The following is a 20,794-nucleotide window of genomic DNA, read 5'->3' as shown; positions in this document are numbered from 1 at the left end:
TATGAGTTTTTATTTCTCCATTTGTGCATATCATTCAACAAGAAAGAGAAGCTCTTCTAAGCCTTTAATTTCAAGCAATCTACACATCAATGTGGTTCAATTAATGTGTAATGTTTAATAAGTTCAAATGATGTATAAGGTTTAATAAGTTCATTTGACGTGTAAGTTTCTATACATGGATACCTAGTTACTTGCTTTAGATAATTAAATACTTTAGAGTCTACCCTACTCATGTACTTAGTCACCTACTTAGATCCTTACATACTTTGAAACTTTAGCTACTTCGATGCTTAGTTTAGATGCATTAACACTTTGATATTGACATACTTCTGTTACTTTGATATTGGTTTACCTGCATGCTTAGATACTAGGCGCTTAGTGTAGATGTTTAGATACTTTAGATACTTAGGTACTTGGTTACTTAGTGTAGATACTTAGATACTTTAGGCACTTAGATACCAGGTCCTTAGTGTAGATACTTAGATACTTTGATAGTTTAGGTACTTAGGCACTAGTTCCTTTGATACTTAATTATATGCCTAGTTACTAGTGTACATACTTAGTTACTTACCATATGTACTTAGGTATTACTTAGTTACTTTGATGTTAGTTGAGATGCATGCTTGGATATTAGGTACTTAGTGTAGATACTTAAATACTTTAGGTACTTAGGATACTTTGATACTTTAAGATACTTAGTTGCTTTGATACTTACTTAGATGCTTAGTTACTTACTGTATACACTTACTTTGTGTAGGTACATAGGTATTACTTAGTGTAGATAGTTAGGTAGGTTTCACATTCATCCCGATAATTTTCTTGTCCAAGAGTGTATTCTAACATGTCACAATTTGATGGGAGAAAAAAGTCATTCACACAACAAGCAAAATGTCAAACTTCCAAAAGTAATGCCTAAGTACCTACACTAAGTAACTAAGCATCTAACTAAACATTAAAGTCACTACTACCTAAGTACAAATACCTAATATCTAAGCATGCATCTAAACTAATATCAACGTAACTAAGGCCCGGTGCAAACTAGTTTGGATGGACTAGGTAGACCTTTTTAAAATAGATATAGGAGGGTTTCACACTATCTAGATGAAGTGTTAATTTTTAAATGATGGATACACTTCATAAATAGATGATTGGCTCAGCACGAATAGGCCTGGCACGCGTCACATAGGTTGAGTGTTCAAAACCTTAGAAGCACACTCAGATTGCTCTTGCAATAGATGGGCCTACATTGATTTCTTCAATCTTATTCTCATCATTCTCATCACACTTGTGCATAGCCCTCTCTACAATGAAGGCCCTTCCAATGGCCTATGTATCATACTCATTTGCCTCCATGGGTTGTCTTGGGTCTTGACTTTCAGCTACTACTAGCACATTAGAATCCTCCTCATCATCTAGAGATATATTGTCTACACCGGCAAAAGTAACCACCCTAAAGGCCATTAACCTTTGGAGTGGTTGACAACATGTCACCCATTCTTTCATAAAGCTCCCATCTTGATGGTTCCACACCCCATATGGCCTCTTTGGTGCACTCTTTCATGTATGCTTTCTTCAAGTTGTCCCACTTATTTTGACACTAACTATTTGTGAATTATGTTTCACAACTTGTATTCACATCTTGAGCAATGCCATCCCAATGCTTAGCATTCAAAAGCTCTCAATCCAAAGAAGTCCATTTATCCTGATAATAGTCAAGAAGAGTGGAAGAAAAAATTTCGTTCTTCTTTTTGCATGTTGTTGGCCCTTCCACTGCTTGGGTTGGTGCTGGAGAGACTTTCTACAAGGAAGAAGTATCTCTTTGTGATGAGGATTGTCTAGTGTGTCAGAGCTTGCAAGTGATAGGTTGTTGGCATGCACATTTGAAGAGGGTTGAGGGTTTGGGACATTGGAAGAGGGTTGAGGACTTGGCAATTGTGGGATTGACATAGCAGGGGTTCGAAATGGATTAGGAACATTGGATGATATCACCACATGGTGAACATTACATGTGAAAGGATGTGAAACAAGTTGCGACTCCAACACTAATTCATCCTCTAGCTCATTAAGATCAAATGTATCATCTTATCTAACAATGATTGAAACTATAATGCAAGTTGAAAGGTGATCTAGAAGAAAGGAATCGCATTGGAGGGGGAATGAATGTGGTGGGCTACAAATCCTGCCCAATAAATGGGTGATACAATACCTAATCATGATCCCAAAAAGTTGTGAATCGTGTTGGTTGTGCCCGTTAATTTCTTAACTTCAATAAGAATGGATTTAGGATATCTTTTGGAAATGAGGAAAGACTTTGTTGAAGATTTAGATCTAGCAATTACTCAAAGGTAATTGCTTTAGGTTAGCAATTTATGAAAATAAGGATTGATGTAGGCTAGGAATTATAGATTATAGGTTTGGAAATTGCACAAAGCACAAAGGTTAGCAATTGATTTTGGATTAATTGCAAAAATGAGGTACAATTTTGATGCACAAAGGTTCTAGACTAGATTGTGACATACGTGAATGGATAGAGTATATCCCTTGCAAATGAAGAATAGATGGATTGAGACTATATAGAGAGTTGTATACATTGAGACTAAAGTGAGGTTATATAGAGTAAACAGCTCTTTATAAAAACCATTATACATTGAGGCCATTCAACAATGATGCATTTACCAAGATATTCTGATACATAGCACTCAATCCAAATTACCAAGCCAAAAATGAATGATAAGTGCTGCAAGCTAGTTGAGTAAAGTTTAAATTATTGAAATCCACAACAAACACACGTAAGCCATGTGACAAGGTGCAATTTACAATCAATTGGACATGCACAAAAAAGTGGCTTAGAAGATGTAAGTCACCTTGAAAACATGTTAAAGGGATCTTACAAGTTACACACACACACACACACACACACACACACACACACACACACACACACACACCATGTTTGAATAGACACCCAAAGGATAATTGGCACACAAATGTTAATGGATTAATTAACACCATAGTGTATGGGACCAATAAAGTGACAACCCCTAGAAGAATGACATTTTTTAATAACAATAAAAGAGCAATAAAGTGACATTTTGAATGTACATTCAACAATTTGTGCTTGGTGAAATGGCTTTATAAACCCACGGGTGGCACACTTATTTGACGTGGATGCATGTTCAAATCTCTCTCTTATGGCTATCTACTGATTTTTAACTTTTGCCCAAGTGCATCCAATTTTTGGCTCTCAAAACACTATCATGTGGCAACAATGAAAGCCTACATTTGTGTTGATATGGGTGTTAGAATATATTCATTTTTCCCCTTCAACTTCACCTTTGAACAATGAATCAAACGAGCTAAGAATCATAAAAAATAGTGGAGAGTTCATTGAGCAAATGAAGGGTCGATTTTTGGCGGCACTCTGTTTGCCCTCTCACCATAGTTTGTGTAGATTAAAAGCATACTAAGAAACTCACCACACAAAGGGGTTGTAGGCTAGAGGACGAAGGGGTGGGCATATTGGAGCCGTGCTTGAAGAGCAGGAGCAACACTAGACGAGCTAGTGCAAGGCTAGAGTGGTGGCACGATGAAGCCTTGGAGCGGTGGCATAGGACTGGAGTAGCCCGATGGGCTTCCCAAGGGCGTTTTCATACCTGCCTCTTTTGTGCAATTTCCCTAATTGGCAATGCCCATCTGCCTCAAGACCCATAGGCACTTACCAAGGCTAACTATGCAATGATAGTTATGCTTTCTGTCATCATAAATTAGAAAACATAACTTTCACTTGGGAATAATCCTAGTAAAGATATTATAGTAGCGCACAAACAAACCAGGTGGGGCAAGCGCCTCAATGGGGACCCTGCAATTATATACTGTATGGAATCGTAAGATGTATGAATAAGCAATTGCATTGTGCTGGCTGAAGATCAGTCGTCGTCGTCGTCGTCGACGATAACATTTCGAATGGAATTGATTGCAAATATGACGGATTATATCTGGATGGGATGAATGCAGGCATGGTATTTATATCGATGATGATCAGGAAAGGTCGACTTGGAAGGAGACTTGAGCGCTGGGAAGCCAAGAGGTGCCATCCAGGAGCTGCTGGACGGTGAACTGGGAGGCATCGGAGGGGGAGAGGGAGGGATGGTAGCCTTTCCAGGTGACGCGCTTATCGATGGCCGCGCCCGGGCCGGCGTTCTGGTACTCGCCGTAGTAGAGGGTATCGAGGTAGAGGGAGCCGTCCCAGGGGAGCCACCCGGCGGGGTCGATGAACCCCCCGATGGTGCACTGCAGGAAGACGGTCCGCGAGTAGGCCTTCCATGGCCGCCCCAGGAAGCTCTGGGCGCTGGCCGGCGTCAGGCCCGCCTCCGCTGTGAGCGTGCACTTCTGGAAGCTGAAGCCGCTGGGATCCGAATCCGTCTTCCGGCCCTGCGCCGTCAGGGTGTTCTGCTGCTGCGGGCCCGGCACCCTCGCCACGATGTTGCAGTTCTGGAACACCGCTATCGCATTCCCGAAGACGAAGTCCACCGTCCCCGAGATGGTGCACCCCGTGTAGAACTGCCGGTTCGCCAGCGCGTACAGCGTGTCCTGGTAGCCTTCGAAGCCGCACGTGTCAAACACCGCCTGGTTCGACTTCACTCGTGCCGCCACAGCCTGGTGCCCTTCCGGTCCTGCTGTGTTCCGGAACGTTATTCTCCTGGCGATGAAATTGTCGCCATCCACGACTGCGCCCCGCCCCCAAACACAACACAAACACAATGCGCTCTTAGATCATACAAAGTGCATCACCGCGACTAGTCTAATCCACCTATCACAAGAAGCCTCGTCATTCATTCAAATTAGCCTATCACACGAAGCCTCGTTAATTGGTTCAGTCTTATCACTGTTGTGATTAGTCAATCCACCAATCACAATAAACGCGAGTCATGTAGGCTATAAGTGTCGGCATCATCAATCAGGTCCTGCAATGCAACTTGCAAGTGCATTTGTCATCATCTAGACTTGCGACCAAAATACAGTTGCAGTCCCCATCGCCCATAGCAATAGACTATATGAGAAATAAGTTTTCTACATTTTCCCGCTCTTTTCCTTGGATTTTCCCTAATTAAGTGTTATCTAGATCATGAGCTTCTGCTGGGGAGGCACCCCATACCAGCACCCTTGGCGCCAACCACATGTGCCTCGCTAAGTATACCATGACCCGTCCCTCCCCCAACACAAGCTCACGACCAGCCAACTGCACGTGACCTTAAGCAAACAGACCAAGCACCAATGTGCGTCATAAGGGACCGAGATGCTTACTAAAAGTCCCGGTCTCGTACGTTGTTATCTGCTGCTTGTTGCTCTTGCTCCCTGTGATGATGGTGACACCTATGCCATCCCCGATCAGAGTGAGGTTCTTCACTGTTTTGGGAATGGACACATACTCGCTGTATACACCCTTTTTGACATAGATGGTGTAACGCGCGGCTCGACCCTTGATCGGCACGCTATCGATGGCCTTCTGAATGCTGCTGAATTGTCCGCTTCCGTCCTGAGCCACCACCGCATCCGCAGCCACCGCCGTCGCGGGCGTCTGCAGAAGCTTGCGATCTGCTCCAGACAGCCATGCCGGATAAGACGAGCTGCCGCGCCTGTAGTATTGCCTTGCGTCTTCGTCTTCTTCTTCTGCTGCTACTTCCAAGAGACGCCGCAGCCTGCGCAAATGTGGCAGGTGAGGGATTGCCTTCCTCCACGAATACAAATCCCCTCCCAGCTTCGAGAGGGTATCTACCAATCCCAATGAAATAATCACTCCTTTCGATACCTTGTCCTGCTGGGCAACCATCAACAAGGTCCCATTATCAGTATGGTTTTGAGAGGCAAAGCCTTCCGAGCAAGCAAGCTGATACCCCATGGCGCCACTCAGCTTGACTTTGACATCCTCGAAGGTGCTGCGCAGGGAGAGCAAGCTCAAGGAATCGAGGGAAGAGATAGACTCATTGAGCTTATCTTTGGAGTCTTCCATGAGCTCGACGCAGTCTCGGGCGGCGCCTTTAAGGAGGGAGGAGCGAGAGACTGTTTGGAGGCGTGAGGCCAAGGCAGAGGCATCGTGGACATGGTTGAGCGCGAGGCGGATGCCGAGGCTGGCGAGCTGGACAGGCTTGGCGGAGAGGGCGGCAGGGTCGGAGGAGAGAGACTGGTAGCAGAAGTCGGGGAACATGGTGGAGCTGCAGGCGGCCTTGATGGCGGCGAGCCCGGACGAGAGCTGCGGGTCGTTGCCACTGCTCGACGGGGCTGAGCTGGCGTCGCTGTGCGACGACCGGGCGCGGCCCACTGCGATGACCGAGCCTAGCACCACCGTCACAGCCACGGCCAGGACGCAGCACACTGACGCCAGCACGCACCTGCTCCGAGGCCGCCTGCCCAGCCCATCCTCTGCTAGCTGAGCCGCTCCTGACCCGCCCGAGCCATAGATGTTATTGTTGCTGTATGCAGAGGGTGGCTGATTACCAGGCTCGAGCTTCCCGTACGAGCGCAGAGACGCCGTGCGTGAGAAGCTTAGCACACGAGGCAGATTCTGCAACTCCATTGCTTGGAGGGAGGCAGAAGAGACAGCAGAAGAGAGAGAGAGAGAAAGAGACTCGAGAGAGAGAGAGAGATGTGTAGACCTTTTCCCTTTCTAGTAGGTACAGTACGTAATGCCCAGTTGCAAGATTGTCCGTCTCTCGCATCAATCAATCAATAATACTGTCGAGTCAAAATAGAGAAAGTGCGACCTAACCAGAGGAGGCACATGCTGTAGTTGGATCGCCTTTTTCCTGGTACGTGGAGCAGAGCGTTAATGCGCCATGTGGTCCAATCTTCACCGCCAGGCCCCAGGTCCAACTTCCATCCACGTTCATTTCATACTAAAATCTGATGGCCCACGGCCGCGCGAGGCGACGGCGTCCCTAGGGCCTAAAGTAGCCGCACATGATAATGTTCTATCTCCACCAACATGCTCTTTAAATGCCGACGGGTTAAGGGTGCTGCCACGCCTAGCTCTTCAAACCCCGTCGTGCATATAGTTGGCCTTCCCTTCCCGCTGTCCACACGCAGGTGCAAACAATGGTCGATTTCCACATCACCATGGTACGATGAAATAGAGCCGTGACATTGCACGCGCAACTTGAGACCATGTAGTAATCATTCCTCGCACACAAGTAGCGAATTGGAGAACTGAGAAATCCTCTGCCTTGAATAAAGCACGGGAAAAATACAAGGCCAGCTAAATTCGAGCAGATAGACGACGCGACAGGGTCCAATGATAATTTGCCACATTTGTCAACTCTCCCCAGTCGACAAAGTACCTCCATTTTTGGAGCTACTTCATCGACTCGAGTCGGCGGTCCCCAAAACCTAGCTGATGGTGGGCCTTCAACATCCTCCATGTTCAAGCATCATGGATACGCGGAGGAAACAAACGTCTAAGTGCACTTCAGTGGGTCGATATACTATACAGATATATATGTAGCTGAAGCACATGAGGACCGACACCCAGTGGCAATCTTTGAACATGTAGTACGCTAAGCAAAGTGAATGGATTATCCCCCCTCAAACCATCAACGACCTAAAGTCTCAAAATGTCCACAATCAAAGTCAAAAGCCCATAATTAGAAACAAGTTATATAAACGCCAGACACACCCAAGTCCCTCAATGTGCACATTCGACTTGTCAACCTACAAGAAAACCGTCCTCATGTAGGTAAAGGAGTAGGCAATGCCATGTTGTCACTCTTCAAAGTGGCTCAGGACAGAGAAAGAAAGCCTAAAGTCAAGGAGCGAGAACATTGAGACAAGGGGAAGAATGCCCAAAAGAAGTGAGAACATCACTATCAACCAGTGTCCTCATGCCAAATCATCACTACTTGGGCTAGTTATCCAAGTACCCACCACTTTGTAGGGTACTCTGCTTGCTTCCAAAAGTTCATTTTTCATGGAGGCAAAGTGAAATCAAGTCAAATGTCTTGGTCACACAAGCTATCAACTCAACTCAACCAACCCACACAAGTCAATTGATGTCCTATCTCAAAACTACAATGAAGCACACCAAGTAAAACCAACTTGCACATGTCATGGTACTTATTAGATGTAGGATTGCTCCAAGTAAAGGAAACATGGTGTGGGATGTTATTTTGCCTTGTTACATACTAAAAATATGGCTACATTTATTTACTAAACTCTTGAAAGTCTAATCTAAGTATTTTTTCCTGGCACTCTAAAAAGAGATTCCAAAATAATGCTATAATAAGAAATCTTCTACAATAATGCAAATCTTATATTTGTACTTTTAATAGAATTAACTTATTATTTTATCCCCAAATTGTAAGATAATGTCACTTTTTCTCAAAATCCTCACAACTAAAACAATATGATTCTATTTTTTCCAAAAACAAAGCCGATCATTGATATACGACTCTTTAATTCTCATGACTTTTCAACTTTAAAATATATTAGAATCATTCTCATTCTTGCTTCTTAAAAGGATGAAAGTTTAAAAATGGTATAACTTAATGTATACATCATACTTTTTTTACTCGAGAGTTTCCTTGTAAATTTTGATCTCTTTTGGACAAGCATATGCCCATTTCTAGGCATTTTTTCCTTTTATATATATATATATATATATATATATATATATAGAGAGAGAGAGAGAGAGAGAGAGAGAGAGAGAGAGAGAGTATCTGAATGTATGAGATGAACTAAGAAAATAAGTGATAGAGTGACAAAGAGTACATTTTGGCAAAAGATAAAATTATGTTATTGTTCTTCATTGAGAGAGAGAGAGATAGAGAGATAATATTTTGGATAGAATAGAATATAATATTAGAGCCTAATTAGGAGTTGATTCCAAGATAAGATTAGAGGCTAACTAAGGGTTGATTAAGGTCTATTATGATTAAAATCAAGTAAAAGAGTCAACATCTATTTGGGTTTTTAAAAATACAGATATAGTAAATCAAAGGGTATAATTATGTGATTTGAATATTCATCCAAGTTAAAATTATTATACATTTTTCTTTGCGGCAATTGGAGAATGAATATGTACCACTGTGTTAAAGAACTGTGGAAGGGGATGATGCAATAAGATATAGGATGCAACAATAAAAAAATACAGGGGAAAAAATGTGGATCTTTGGGTTGATTGGTGCATTTATCCACCTAATCCACTAACTCAAAGCCCATCGAAATTTAATGGGCTTGATCCAAGGGCGAGCTATAAATCCTCGCCATCCGAAAGCTCGTCCTATCGCAAAGGAACATCGAATAGACTTTGCAAAAAAAGAAACAACTACACATCAGTCCACCATACAATAATGCATTTTAATTAAAATTAGTAATTACAGCCAAGAAAGCTGAGTGACTTACTAGGCCCTCGCATCCATACAATCGGTCGATCAATGCAATGAGACTGTGTCTCTCTACATATCGCTCTAAGTTGATGGGATCGTGGTTTGTAATGGAGTGTTGCAAAGAAAACCAAATACAATTATTAGAAACACAATTGTCAGTACAAGGGATATTGCAAAAAAATAAGCAAGCAGTAAAAAAGAAAAACTTACAAAGTCCTCTAGATAAGTCTTGTGGCCGCCACTCCCAAGATGATAGACCACTCCTACCTCCAATCATGCCCTCGCCACCTCATGGTGTTGTCTCCAACGTCCTGAAAAATCTGTATCCTCCTCCCTGAGTCGATGCCAATCATCTACGTCTAGCCACTCGGGCTGCTTTGAGGTCCCACTTTCAAGTGCCTTGCGTGCGTTTGATCATCTGTGTGATATGTATGCACGCATGCACTCCATCATCCAGTCTGTGAAAAACCTATCTGCTATGGCAGGTACCAGAAAGTCCTCATGCAATGATGCTACTATGTAGTCATTGCTCCCCTCTGGTATGTTCTTTCAATGATCCAAGACGTTGTGCCGAAAAACTTGATGGCACAACTCTCTCATACGAGCCATCACCCTCCTCCCCTCATCATTCATGATGATGGCTACTGTCCTATCATCAACAAGGCATCCATACCCCTCTAGGGTATGCCTAAGATGTGTCCTCTCCCACCTGCGACTATGCTCCTGGGCATATCTAGGAGACCCCTATATATCTGGTGTACCTACGGAAGCAGTATCTCTTGGAGTAGCACCCATAGGGATGCCACCTGGCAGACGGTTGAGCAAAAGCTGAAGTGACTTGAGTAGACATCCCCACAGGTGTGACAAATCCCATAGGTGATACAATTTCAGTAGAATGACAAGACAAAGACATTGCGTCGGTACCTCCACAACCACCACCTAAGCCATGCTCTCTCGAACCTACACTGCGAGGAGTAGCACCTGTATCTCGAACTGACTGGGGGACTCACTGTATCCACGTCTCCGTAGCATACCCTAAAACCACTCCCTCCATCTGGTCCAAGTTTGGAGCGTCGACCTCATCTACTGGAAAGTGAAGCATCAGATCACACCGAAGTAGATCTAACAGAACGGCCTGATGGTGTCCAAGGCAGCTCCTGGTCTGCCATATCTTTGAATCGAGCCATCTAATTTGGAGACATACGTGTGAAGATCTCCTATAGCTCCTTGTCACTCATCCCTCGACTCATCGTGTGGATCCAAATATCCACAAAAGTCACCTGCACTAATAAAAAGTAATGTTAGCATAATCAATATAAATCAAGCAAAGCACGATACTATAAATCTTTAAAAAATGATATTACTTAAAACGCATATCTTATGTACCCTTATAAGCAATTTGTTAAGGAATTGAGTAGGTGGATGCTCCAAGTATGAAGTACCCTATGGTTCCATGGGGGTCCCATGTCAATCTCCTAACACAACTCCACATATACTGGAAGGTTGATAGACAGGTCACCACAAAAGAATGAGTCCACCTCATTCTCAAAGAATTCTTAGACTCTTGTATTTCCATCATTGTTACCCGTTTTTGGCTCCTCTACATGCTCCAAAGCTTTTGGCAGCCTCCACCCCTTGCAATATCAACCCCTCTATTTGCATATTGTCCTCATCTACGCTGGGAACATTGCTTTGATCATATACTCTCGCACTTCGAGGAGCTAAAGATACAACATACTACCATCGAGATTGTCAGGGGTTTGGATAGAAAATTACATGTTCAAAATCACGTACAAGAGAGATTTAACTTTTGTAACATATACCATGTCATAATAAAATTTTAAAAAACATGAGTTCATACACTTGTTCACAATGGGCCGACAATACAAACGTGTCATGCAAATTCGTCCATCTTTTTTCGGAATCTATTTCGAGAAATCCAGGTAGACCTCGTCGAATTGTTGCCCCAACTCCTTCAAGCACCACTTTGAACCATTGCACATCGAATAGGATCATGGAGAAGCTATGGTAATCCACCGTGATAATACTTTGTAAGTTCTCAAAATACTCTATCTCATCTATAACAGTGTTTGGATCCATTGCTCGTCGTCAGCTCTCTTGCTCAAACTTTGCCATGATACCACAATTTGTTGTGGGACGCATTTTATCAAAACGCTCCACGCGAAAATGCTGTCCACGTGACCATGCCACACTGTATATTTTGTATTGTACATTGAAAGAGTTAATTAGTTGTCGCATATAGAATCTAGATATGACAAACCCTAAACACGTCGTCATCTTTGGACTACATCCCCTCAAGAATTCACACTCCTCAATTAAGACTTCCGCCCCTTCATGAGACGCTACAGTCAAAGCCCCATGCAACCATCGCATTGACATAAACTGCAGCATCTCCTCCATGCCCTCGAGATATCAAATCGGTTGATGGCACGTACTACGTCGAAATTCAGATCATGCTTCTTCCCGATCTTTCCTGGCTTGCTCGTACCTAGCGAGCCACGTCTCCATGGACGCATGGTGCAACATACAAAAACAATTCACTTTCTCCTCCATTGCAGCATCCATTCTTTTTTCTACCCCATTTTCAACCACCACATCTCCAGTCAGTCTATCATCGTCCTTTAGCAACCATAGCATACTGTTGTCTGAATCCACCGTTGGTAGCCACTGTGAAATATATACTAACGCCTCAAACACCAATCAACCTTCAACCATGCTACCTTCTGAGACCGAGCTCGTTGTTTCACAAAGCCTTTCAAGGTTTTCATACCAAGAAGAATGTCCATTGTGTATGGACAGGTTCAACAATCTCCACTTCATTTACAAGATGCACCGAAAGGTGGGTTTGTATTGTGAGCATGCTAGTGGCCAAGTATTTCTCAAAAAGATAGACCATCTCCATTGCTTCCCGCCTTGCGAAATCAATAGAGGATGTCTTGATCTCCTTCTGTGAGATCCATTGCACTAAATTTGACAACCTGTAAATCACCCCGTGTATTTTTGGAGTAAGGCATCCTGTGATCGTGATCGGTAATACAAATTGCCACAAATGAAGAAGCATTACGAATAATGACTACACTCCAAATAGCAAAATACGCAGACCACTTACAATCCATTTTAGCCCTGATAATTGGTCATCTTTAGAAAACACGAACCTGAGAGAATGCATCATACCCATCAGAGTGTGGATAGACTTGATAATTTGCTTCACAATGTGCTCTTCTTTAATGAACACACCCAAGGAGCGCGAGGTAGTTGCAAGCGACCATCAGCACTCGACTGCGGCCAAAGCACCTCCATCTTGCCTACCTTCTTCAAATCCATTCGTGCCCCTGCAGTGTCTCTCTTTCTTATGATGTGGTCCCGTAGTAAGCTGTCCATATTCTTGAAAATATGCATGGGATCCAACAAGTGGTTGATTTGTAAGTGGGTCCAATATGGTAACTCATAGAAAACTGAGAACCGTCGCATTCCATTTGGATGTGATTCCGTGTGGACCATTTTCAGCTCGTACCAGCTTTGGGCGTTCATTTATGCTAGAGGTCGTCCAAGAAAACCTTCCCTCAGTTCATGACCCTCTAGCAAGAGACGTGTCCTTGATATACCATCTTCTTCATGGTTCGTGACCTTTGGGAGTCTAACTATGGTCTACACAATGGACATGCATGATAACATGAGGTAACCAGACCTGTCCCAACACCTTATCCAATGAATACAAACTTGAACGAGCTATGATAGATATTACCAATGAGAACGGAAGCCTACTTACTTAAGCACTCCCCGAATCCCAGAAAGTCATGCATGGTCCACATGAGAATGGCTCGAATATTAGTGGACCGTCGACCATCGCGCTTGCTCATATCTTCCACGGCGACCCCCACAAAATCTTAAGCTCGTTGATTAATGGATGAAGATATACGTCCATATTCTTGACTTTGTAGCGGTCGCGAACGAGCAAGCTAAGGATGAGGTGTTCTTTCTTCATAGAAAGCCATGGAGGGATGTTGTAGTTAACAAGGACTACATGCCACACACTGTAAGAAGTTGAGCGCAAACCGAATGGGTTCACGCCATCCATAGCAAGACCGAGCCGAAGATTTATTGGCTCTCATGCAAAGCCTGTAAAGACTTTGTAAACAAAGTTATAGGTATGTTATCTTGTTTTTTTGCTGCTCCATGGTTAAATTTTATCTCGTTTGGACAAAATGTATGCAAGCTATATGCATACTAAGTTTTCCTTTGTTTTTTTACTCCCAGAGTCTTTGAGGGTGGAGAACAATGATTTTTTAAAAACTCAACTTGGGCTTCTTTGCAAAGAGAGCCACATGTATATTGTCACTTTTTTCTGTTGCTCCATGGTTAAGTTTCAACTCATTTGGACAAAGCCTATGTAAGTTATGTATATGCTTTGACTCGATATTTCTTTTGTTTTTGTACTTTAGAAATTTGTCAGTGAAAGAACAATGGTCTTGTTATAATTCAACTTCTTGTTCAACATCTCTGGGCTTCTTTGTGAAAAGAATTGCAGGTATAATGTTTTTTTTTAATTGCTCTATTTAAATTTCATTTAATTTGGAGAGAACATTTGCAAATTATACACACGTTGATAGGTAACTTTTGTATTTGGTTACTATAGATATCTTCACGGAGGAAAAACATCAGTAACATACTTGCAGTGGAGGTCTTCAATAGGAAAGATAGTGTCCGTAATTGGATTTGTGATAAGTACTATAAGTTGGATTGGATTTTGATGCACCCAAGTACTCGAGGGAGTTTCAAGGTCAGCCGTAAGGATGTTGCAAACCTAGCAAACATTGGAAAGGTAGAATTTTAGAGTTTAGAAAAGTGTTCAATGGAACAAGTACAGTAACAGAAGTGTTGATCCAACATGTTTATACGCACAAACAAATCTCTGTACACGTCAAGAACTACATGGAAAATTATAAACAAAATAATAAGTGTTTAAATTTTATCATTGTTTATTCTTTTGCATCAAAGTTGTTTTTAAACAACTTTGCAGTGTTCTAATTCAATCTTGTTTTACTGACAGCTCTATATCCATCAACTTTGCATGAATGGCAGAATATGGAATGTTTGAGCGGCAAGATACATGATAATAACTCTGCAAGTCAACTTGCAACTCAAAATATATTTTTTATAATTCATTATATGTAGTAGAAAGCTAGAGTTTGCAACATGTCCCATTGCCGCCACTATCTAGTAGTGAATGGTTGATTGGTAGCTTGGAGTTGTCAAGAGTATGTAAGTCCAAGATAAAATCTGACATCAATAGTGCTATGAAACCTGACATCAATAGTGCTATGAAACCCACCACAGGCTCTAAAGATGTGCATCTTAGTTGGTTTATTCCATTCTCATTGTTTGCACATTTGTTTGGTTCATGTGATGTTTTGAAGAAAATAAAGATTACTTATCAATGCAAGTGTCCATCCGAGGAATGGATGAGTCAGCTATTGGGTGAGTCTTGGCAAGTCAAAAGAACACATTTTGATGAGACGATTGAATGCAGGGTCAACCAATCTGATCTCACATTCATGTAAATCTTTTTTACTATTTTGAATGCCTTGATTTGATTGACATAGGTCTTGCTTAGATGAATAGTTGTGTTATTCACATTTACTTACCATTATTTTTGTTTTTATTATAGGTATTTCATCGCTAGACAAACTATGTGCATTCGCTTTCGATATAGAAGATGGCAACTTTTGCGAGGGGAGTGGATCAACTTGGATCAAGATACCTGAGATGAGACACATACAACTCTCATAGATGTGCTTATCTTATGGAATGGTCATAATCCTTTTGTGGTCAGTGCAGAGAGCCATTGGCCCATTTCTTTTCTGAGATAAGAAATCCAATTAATGTCCAATGAGCCCCTCTGCAACTTCTATTTTAAGTTAGATAATAGAAAGGTCAGGATTCGTAGTGAGCAATCCATGACATGTAAACAATGTGGTCTCCACATATCCTTGAGATAATGGAATCCTTGTAAAAATTTTTATGTAAAGAACGAATATAAACTTTTTTTAAACTTCTGAGTACTTTCAATTTAGATAATCTTAGTTTACTATGATCCAACCGTGTGATAATACATATTGTAATTAGTCAATTGTGCTGGTTAAAATCATAATTAAATTGCAGGCTGGAGTTCTATAATCTATGCAATATTGTCTTTGCATAATTATATATTATAGCTCATCTCTTCTACTTATTTCTTAAAATTAAATATTAAATTGGATCCAAGGGATTTTGAAGGTCTTTTATATTTCTTTTCTTAAAAATTTTCTATATTTTCTGTAGTTGGACTTGCATATACTCTGCGATCCAAGTATATTCGAGGATATAATAATGTAGAATGAAGTATTCATCTGTATGAGTAATTTTAACGGTTACTTTAAAGTATTGAAATAAAGAAACTAAGGTAAGAGTTTTAACTTGAAATTTTAGTGTTAAAAAAGAACCTTTATTTAAAACCCTAGATACATAAAAGCTATAACTCCAAACTCATTTTCACTTTCATTCTCTACTTCCCTACACTTGTGCTCTCCTCCCTTCTCTCCTTGTGTGCCATGGCTACCACTCTCGCCTTTGCCGCATGGATTAGCTCCACATGCTATGCACACATAGGAGACCAAACATACCCTAGGTTTTGTGCGACCTTGAGTCTAGAGAGCTCACTTTCCGCCGTAGACCCTAGCTCTAGTATACTGGCATCATTTTGTGATGTGGCAAACCCTCTCACCCGCTCTATTCTGAACTCTAATCTTAGATGGGTCCCCATAGATTTCCTATATAGTTTACGTGCTGGATCAAGCCATAAAAAGGTAATAAATCAAGCCCTTGTGCATGTGGGGCAGTATCTCCATGCCAAAGCAGTGCCCACCTCATCCCAGGACCACATCACGATGGATCTCATCGAGCGCGATGCAACATTTGCCATATATGTTTTGTGCACTGAGGTGCAAGAGAACAGTGAGGAAGACATCGACACATCCTCTCGGCCAGAGCTAGAGTATTTCGAGAGGGAGCCTGAGTAGATCACACTCAATCCGAGAGTAGAGGCAGCACAAAGCTTAGCCATTGTGCACCCACCTCCTTGCCCTGTTGAGATGCCGATAAGCGATGAGCCACCCCTCGCTTCTCTCCATGCTATCATCATCAAGGGGGTGGAATATTTACTTATGTAGGATGTACTAGAAATTTTGGAGCTAAGGGAAGAAGATCTATATTGTATCATGGTGCGTGATGCACCTGATGACTTTATAGATTTTGATATACAAGATGCGCCAACACATGTTGATGAGGTGGCTCAATATGATGGCACAAGTGTCGATGACATCTCTGCCATTGTGAGTATCTAAGAGCAGATTAAGAATGTGGTGCCATAGTATGAGATCTCACATGAGGAGTTCGAGCGGTTGCAAGAAAGCATTTTTGGACCTCAACCCGACTACGTAGTACCTGCCCAAGAGAGAGATGAGGGTGGCCCAGCTGCAGGAGCATACCTGGATGCTCCATTACAACAACATATAGATGATGCAGAGAAGGTAATGTTATCGAATTTGCGTCAAAATTTACCAATAGGGCCTCTAGGGCCTAGGGGGTATGCACATTAAATTTTGTCGAGATTGGGCCCCCTAGAGCTGCCCTCGCCAAAGGCTCGCGTCTGGGGGCCCGATACTGGCAAAATTTGATGTGCACACTCCGGATGCCCTAGGGGCCCTACTAGTAAATTTTGACGCAAATCCGATGTATATATCTTTACCACACTCCATGCATAGTGAGTTTGACACAGTGAGTCTGATACTAAACTTGTGTGATGTAGGACATTGTCTATATAGATGAATATTCATTTAGACAAGGTGGCCGATCTGGTAGCCAAGGAAGGGTGCAGGACTCGGCATTGAAGGAATATATCGGCTAGCTTGTGAGCAACATTTTTGTATTCCATAAGACATGGTCTCCGGCTTTTTCTGAGAAATTATTGAAGTTTAGGGCACTAACAAAGGTTGGGCCCTTTAAGGCCATCCCAACAAACTCTAGCTTGGAGAAAGTAGTGTTGCTTCGATGTTCGAAGCTCCTCTACTTATTCTCTAGTACTAAGTCTTGGCAACTTTTTTCCATGGTGGCCCGTGGCATGGTTGCTAGCGTTGAAGACCCCAATGTCATTAGGCAGGAACTATTAGGGCAAAATGTGTTGCTGCATATGATCAAGAATAGCTTTGACCATGGGGAGTCTAGCTCAAAGAAGCCTAGGAGAGAGTAGATGTACTTAGTGCCAAATGATATCTCATCACCAATGTAATGTAATTTGTAATCTTCTCTTGAAGTAATGAAAATCGATATTTGTTGGATTTACGTGCAATGTAGTTTGTCATACGCGTCGTTTATTATTTGAATATTACGTTTATTTATCAAATTTATACGTAACACGATTCGTACCCTAAATTTAATACGTAGTGCTTTATCAAGTTCATGTGCAATATGTATTCATTCGAACGCATGTAACGATAACTCAAAGACATAAATAAAACAAATAACAAGTGAATAAACAAAAATAAGACGCACCAAAAAAAATTATATTCATATTCATAACATTTTACATGGAATCCATTACAACCAAGGTTTTACAAAATCTCTTTGAAAGTTACATTCCGTATATGTTTTAGTAGTACAACCCTATCGTTGTTGATCTCCGCAAGGACTATCCTTCCATCACCGGAAGAACCTCACTATCCGCAAATCCCTATCGGTGACAGTGACCCTCCTTGCATGTACTGCTACATAGACCGAGTCTCCGAACAAGTCGATGGTGTAAGCTTCGGCAGCTTCCTGTAGTGCAAGGAGGGCTTGGGCAATCTAGCGATCGGGTTGTTGCAAGTGTGTTCCATCTGGGAAGTGCCTCTTGTTGTTCTTAATGAGTATGCCGTCTATAATCTCATGCACTAGCTTCTAGAATGGAGCCTTTGGTATCAGGAGGTGCGTGGTCTTCTGGTAATGGAAAATCTCATGAAAAGCCACTGTGTCTGGCTTCCATCGACGCTTGCGATGATGGCGTGGTGGTGGTGGTGGAGCGGCGGGAGGTGGCCTCTGCATAGGATTTCTAAGGGGTGTCTCCAGGCCGCTTGCTTGGTGTGTGCCATGTCTTCTAGGAGAGAAAACCCAAAACTCAAAAGTGAAATGTGTAAAATGAGGTGAAACTTTAAACTTATAGCCAAACTTTCAAAAAACCTTAAAATCTGAATTAATGTATCCATGCTTTGGAAAAATATGATCAGTGATCTGATTGACGTGAAATTTTACCTGTGGACTTCTCTAAGGTACATCAACTACCAAAAAAAAAAATTGCCTCATTAGAAATCTCTAGGACACCTGTCCGGAGGCTGGCGTCTGGGGCCCTGACGACAACCTCCGGACAGGTGTCCTAGAGACGTTTGATGGGGCCAATTTTTAAATATCCATGAGTTTTTATGATGCCCGGCATGTGGGTGAAGTTTCACCAGATTTTAATTTATAAAATTGATGGTTCAATCATTTTTTGAACATGCATTAATTGGATTATACTTCACTGATAATAGAAAAACTCACCACCGCACCGAGTGTATGCAACTACATACTAAAGGTGTTGTCAACCAAGCTACGTCAAATATTAGAAACTTAAAAATTCACAAAAAATAAGTCATGGGTCAAATGGAATATCGCATATCGGATATAGTGTTGCCAAATTGCTAAATACAGTAAATATATAGTGCATTGGCCCATGTACAATTGATCACTAATGTGTGCATGATTGCACATTGAATTTATCCTTAACAAAACTACTTTCAAAATTAGAAACTTAGAAATACACACAATGAAAATCATGGCAAAATAGAATAACAAATATCAAATTTAGCATTACGAAACCATGAAATACACAATATGCACGAAGTACAACTAGAGCTAGGTAAAATTTAGCTCCATTTTGTAGACCAGACTGGAAAGATAAACCAAAACTAAGCTTCTTACAATCTACAACCAAACCTAAGCTAAAAACATAGATCCAATTACAAGGTAGCTTCTCAAAGCATATTGTTGACATTAAGATTAATTGCATCCTTGTTGTTTTGGATCCTATGAACAAGAACCATATCTATGGGCTTAATAGTGATACGTCGGGCATGAATGGCTAAAACTTGAGAATCACCCATTAACTTTCAGTTGCTTCTTGGAGAGCAAGCAAGGCTTGGCTTGACCATCGCCCCACATAAAGAACTCGCGATGATGCCCTAATTGCAGATCTTGCAGTATTTCTCACACCAACCTAGAGAATGGCGCCTTAGGAATAATCAAGTTGGCACTCTTCTGGAATTTCCTTATCTCACATAGCGTAGTTGTGCCTGGTCTCCATCTTTGCTTCTTATGTGTTGGAGGACGTGCATTACCAGCTGGAGCAGTAGTGGGAGGTGGAGCAACTGGAGCACATGGACCACCACTTCTGGACAACGGCGAACCATCATTATTAACCACACTAGGGCCCCCATTGTTGGACATAGTAGCACCACCATTATTAGCTGCAGTAGAGCCACCATCATCGGCTACCAAGGGACCATTGTCACTCACAGTACGCTCACTAGATTCAGAAGAGTGTTGAGCTCTTGCTCTTGCAGGCGCCTTCTTGATAGGAAGCTTGGAATGTGCCATGGTTGTGATAATGAATGATAGAAAGGTGAAGGGTAGAGTGAAGAGTAATGGAAAAAAATGAAAGGAGAGACTTGACTTGAGTATGAAACTTTTAAACTTACTATAGTGTAAGTGAACTTTAAAATTAAAGAACATAGTTCAAAATCGTCTTTGAAAAACATAGTGACAAACCTTACTGTAGTATAAATGAATTTTAAAATTAAAAAACATAGTTCAAAATCGTCTTTGAAAAACATAGTGGAAAACCTTCGAAATTTTAAACAAAATTTGCAAGACATCTCATGTTAAAGATATGAGTATTGATGTGTCATATCTTGGGTACCTATGCTCTCTGGTGGACTCTAAATGCATCAAAAGTATTATCTTTATCTAGGTCTCCATTTCTTGCCATCTCTCCCTTGGGTTGCCAACCATTCTACATGGTGTTGTCTAGCTGTGTTGTTTTCATATCTTGCTTTTCTCACTTCATATATTGCCCTACTTATAAATTCTGCTTGAGAGATTTTGGACTTCTTTTATTTTTCCTCGTATCATATATCTAGTCTCCTATACCACCATTATAATAATTGCCTCTTAGAATTGGAATCATTGATGCCACCTCCATGATCAGTTGCCTTTGAAAAGCACAGTGAGCTTGCCAATGAGATCGTTCCATGCATTGAGTTGACCATACTACCAAACTTCCTTGATCT

General features: G+C 41.7%; 1 protein-coding gene across 1 annotated transcript; it reads right to left on the bottom strand.

The window, feature by feature from the left end:
* Positions 1–3,192: 3,192 nt before the first annotated feature.
* On the bottom strand, positions 3,193–6,656 carry LOC148015817 (putative pectinesterase/pectinesterase inhibitor 32). The gene is made up of 2 exons (XM_087664289.1): positions 5,305–6,656; positions 3,193–4,727 (listed from the first exon to the last, which is right to left on the bottom strand). The coding sequence occupies exons 1-2, from the start codon at positions 6,572–6,574 to the stop codon at positions 4,039–4,041; spliced, it is 1,959 nt and encodes a 652-aa protein (XP_087520415.1). The 5' UTR covers positions 6,575–6,656; the 3' UTR covers positions 3,193–4,038.
* Positions 6,657–20,794: the final 14,138 nt, after the last annotated feature.

This window comes from Lygodium microphyllum, chromosome 23 (assembly GCF_053477565.2).
Source record: "Lygodium microphyllum isolate KBCC chromosome 23, Lygodium_microphyllum_v1.1.10, whole genome shotgun sequence".
In the NCBI taxonomy this organism is placed as follows: Eukaryota; Viridiplantae; Streptophyta; class Polypodiopsida; order Schizaeales; family Lygodiaceae; genus Lygodium; species Lygodium microphyllum.
Note: the sequence above shows the minus strand (reverse complement) of the source record. Positions and strands in the feature narration are given on the sequence as shown.

What these genes read in the sequence shown, in the direction of transcription:
- LOC148015817 (XM_087664289.1), bottom strand. Translation starts at nt 6,574, where the DNA reads ATGGAGTTGCAGAATCTGCCTCGTGTGCTAAGCTTCTCACGCACGGCG. An exon ending in GTACGAGACCGGGACTTTTA is followed by an intron (nt 4,728 to 5,304) that starts GTAAGCATCTCG and finishes GGCGGGGCGCAG; the next exon opens with TCGTGGATGGCGACAATTTC.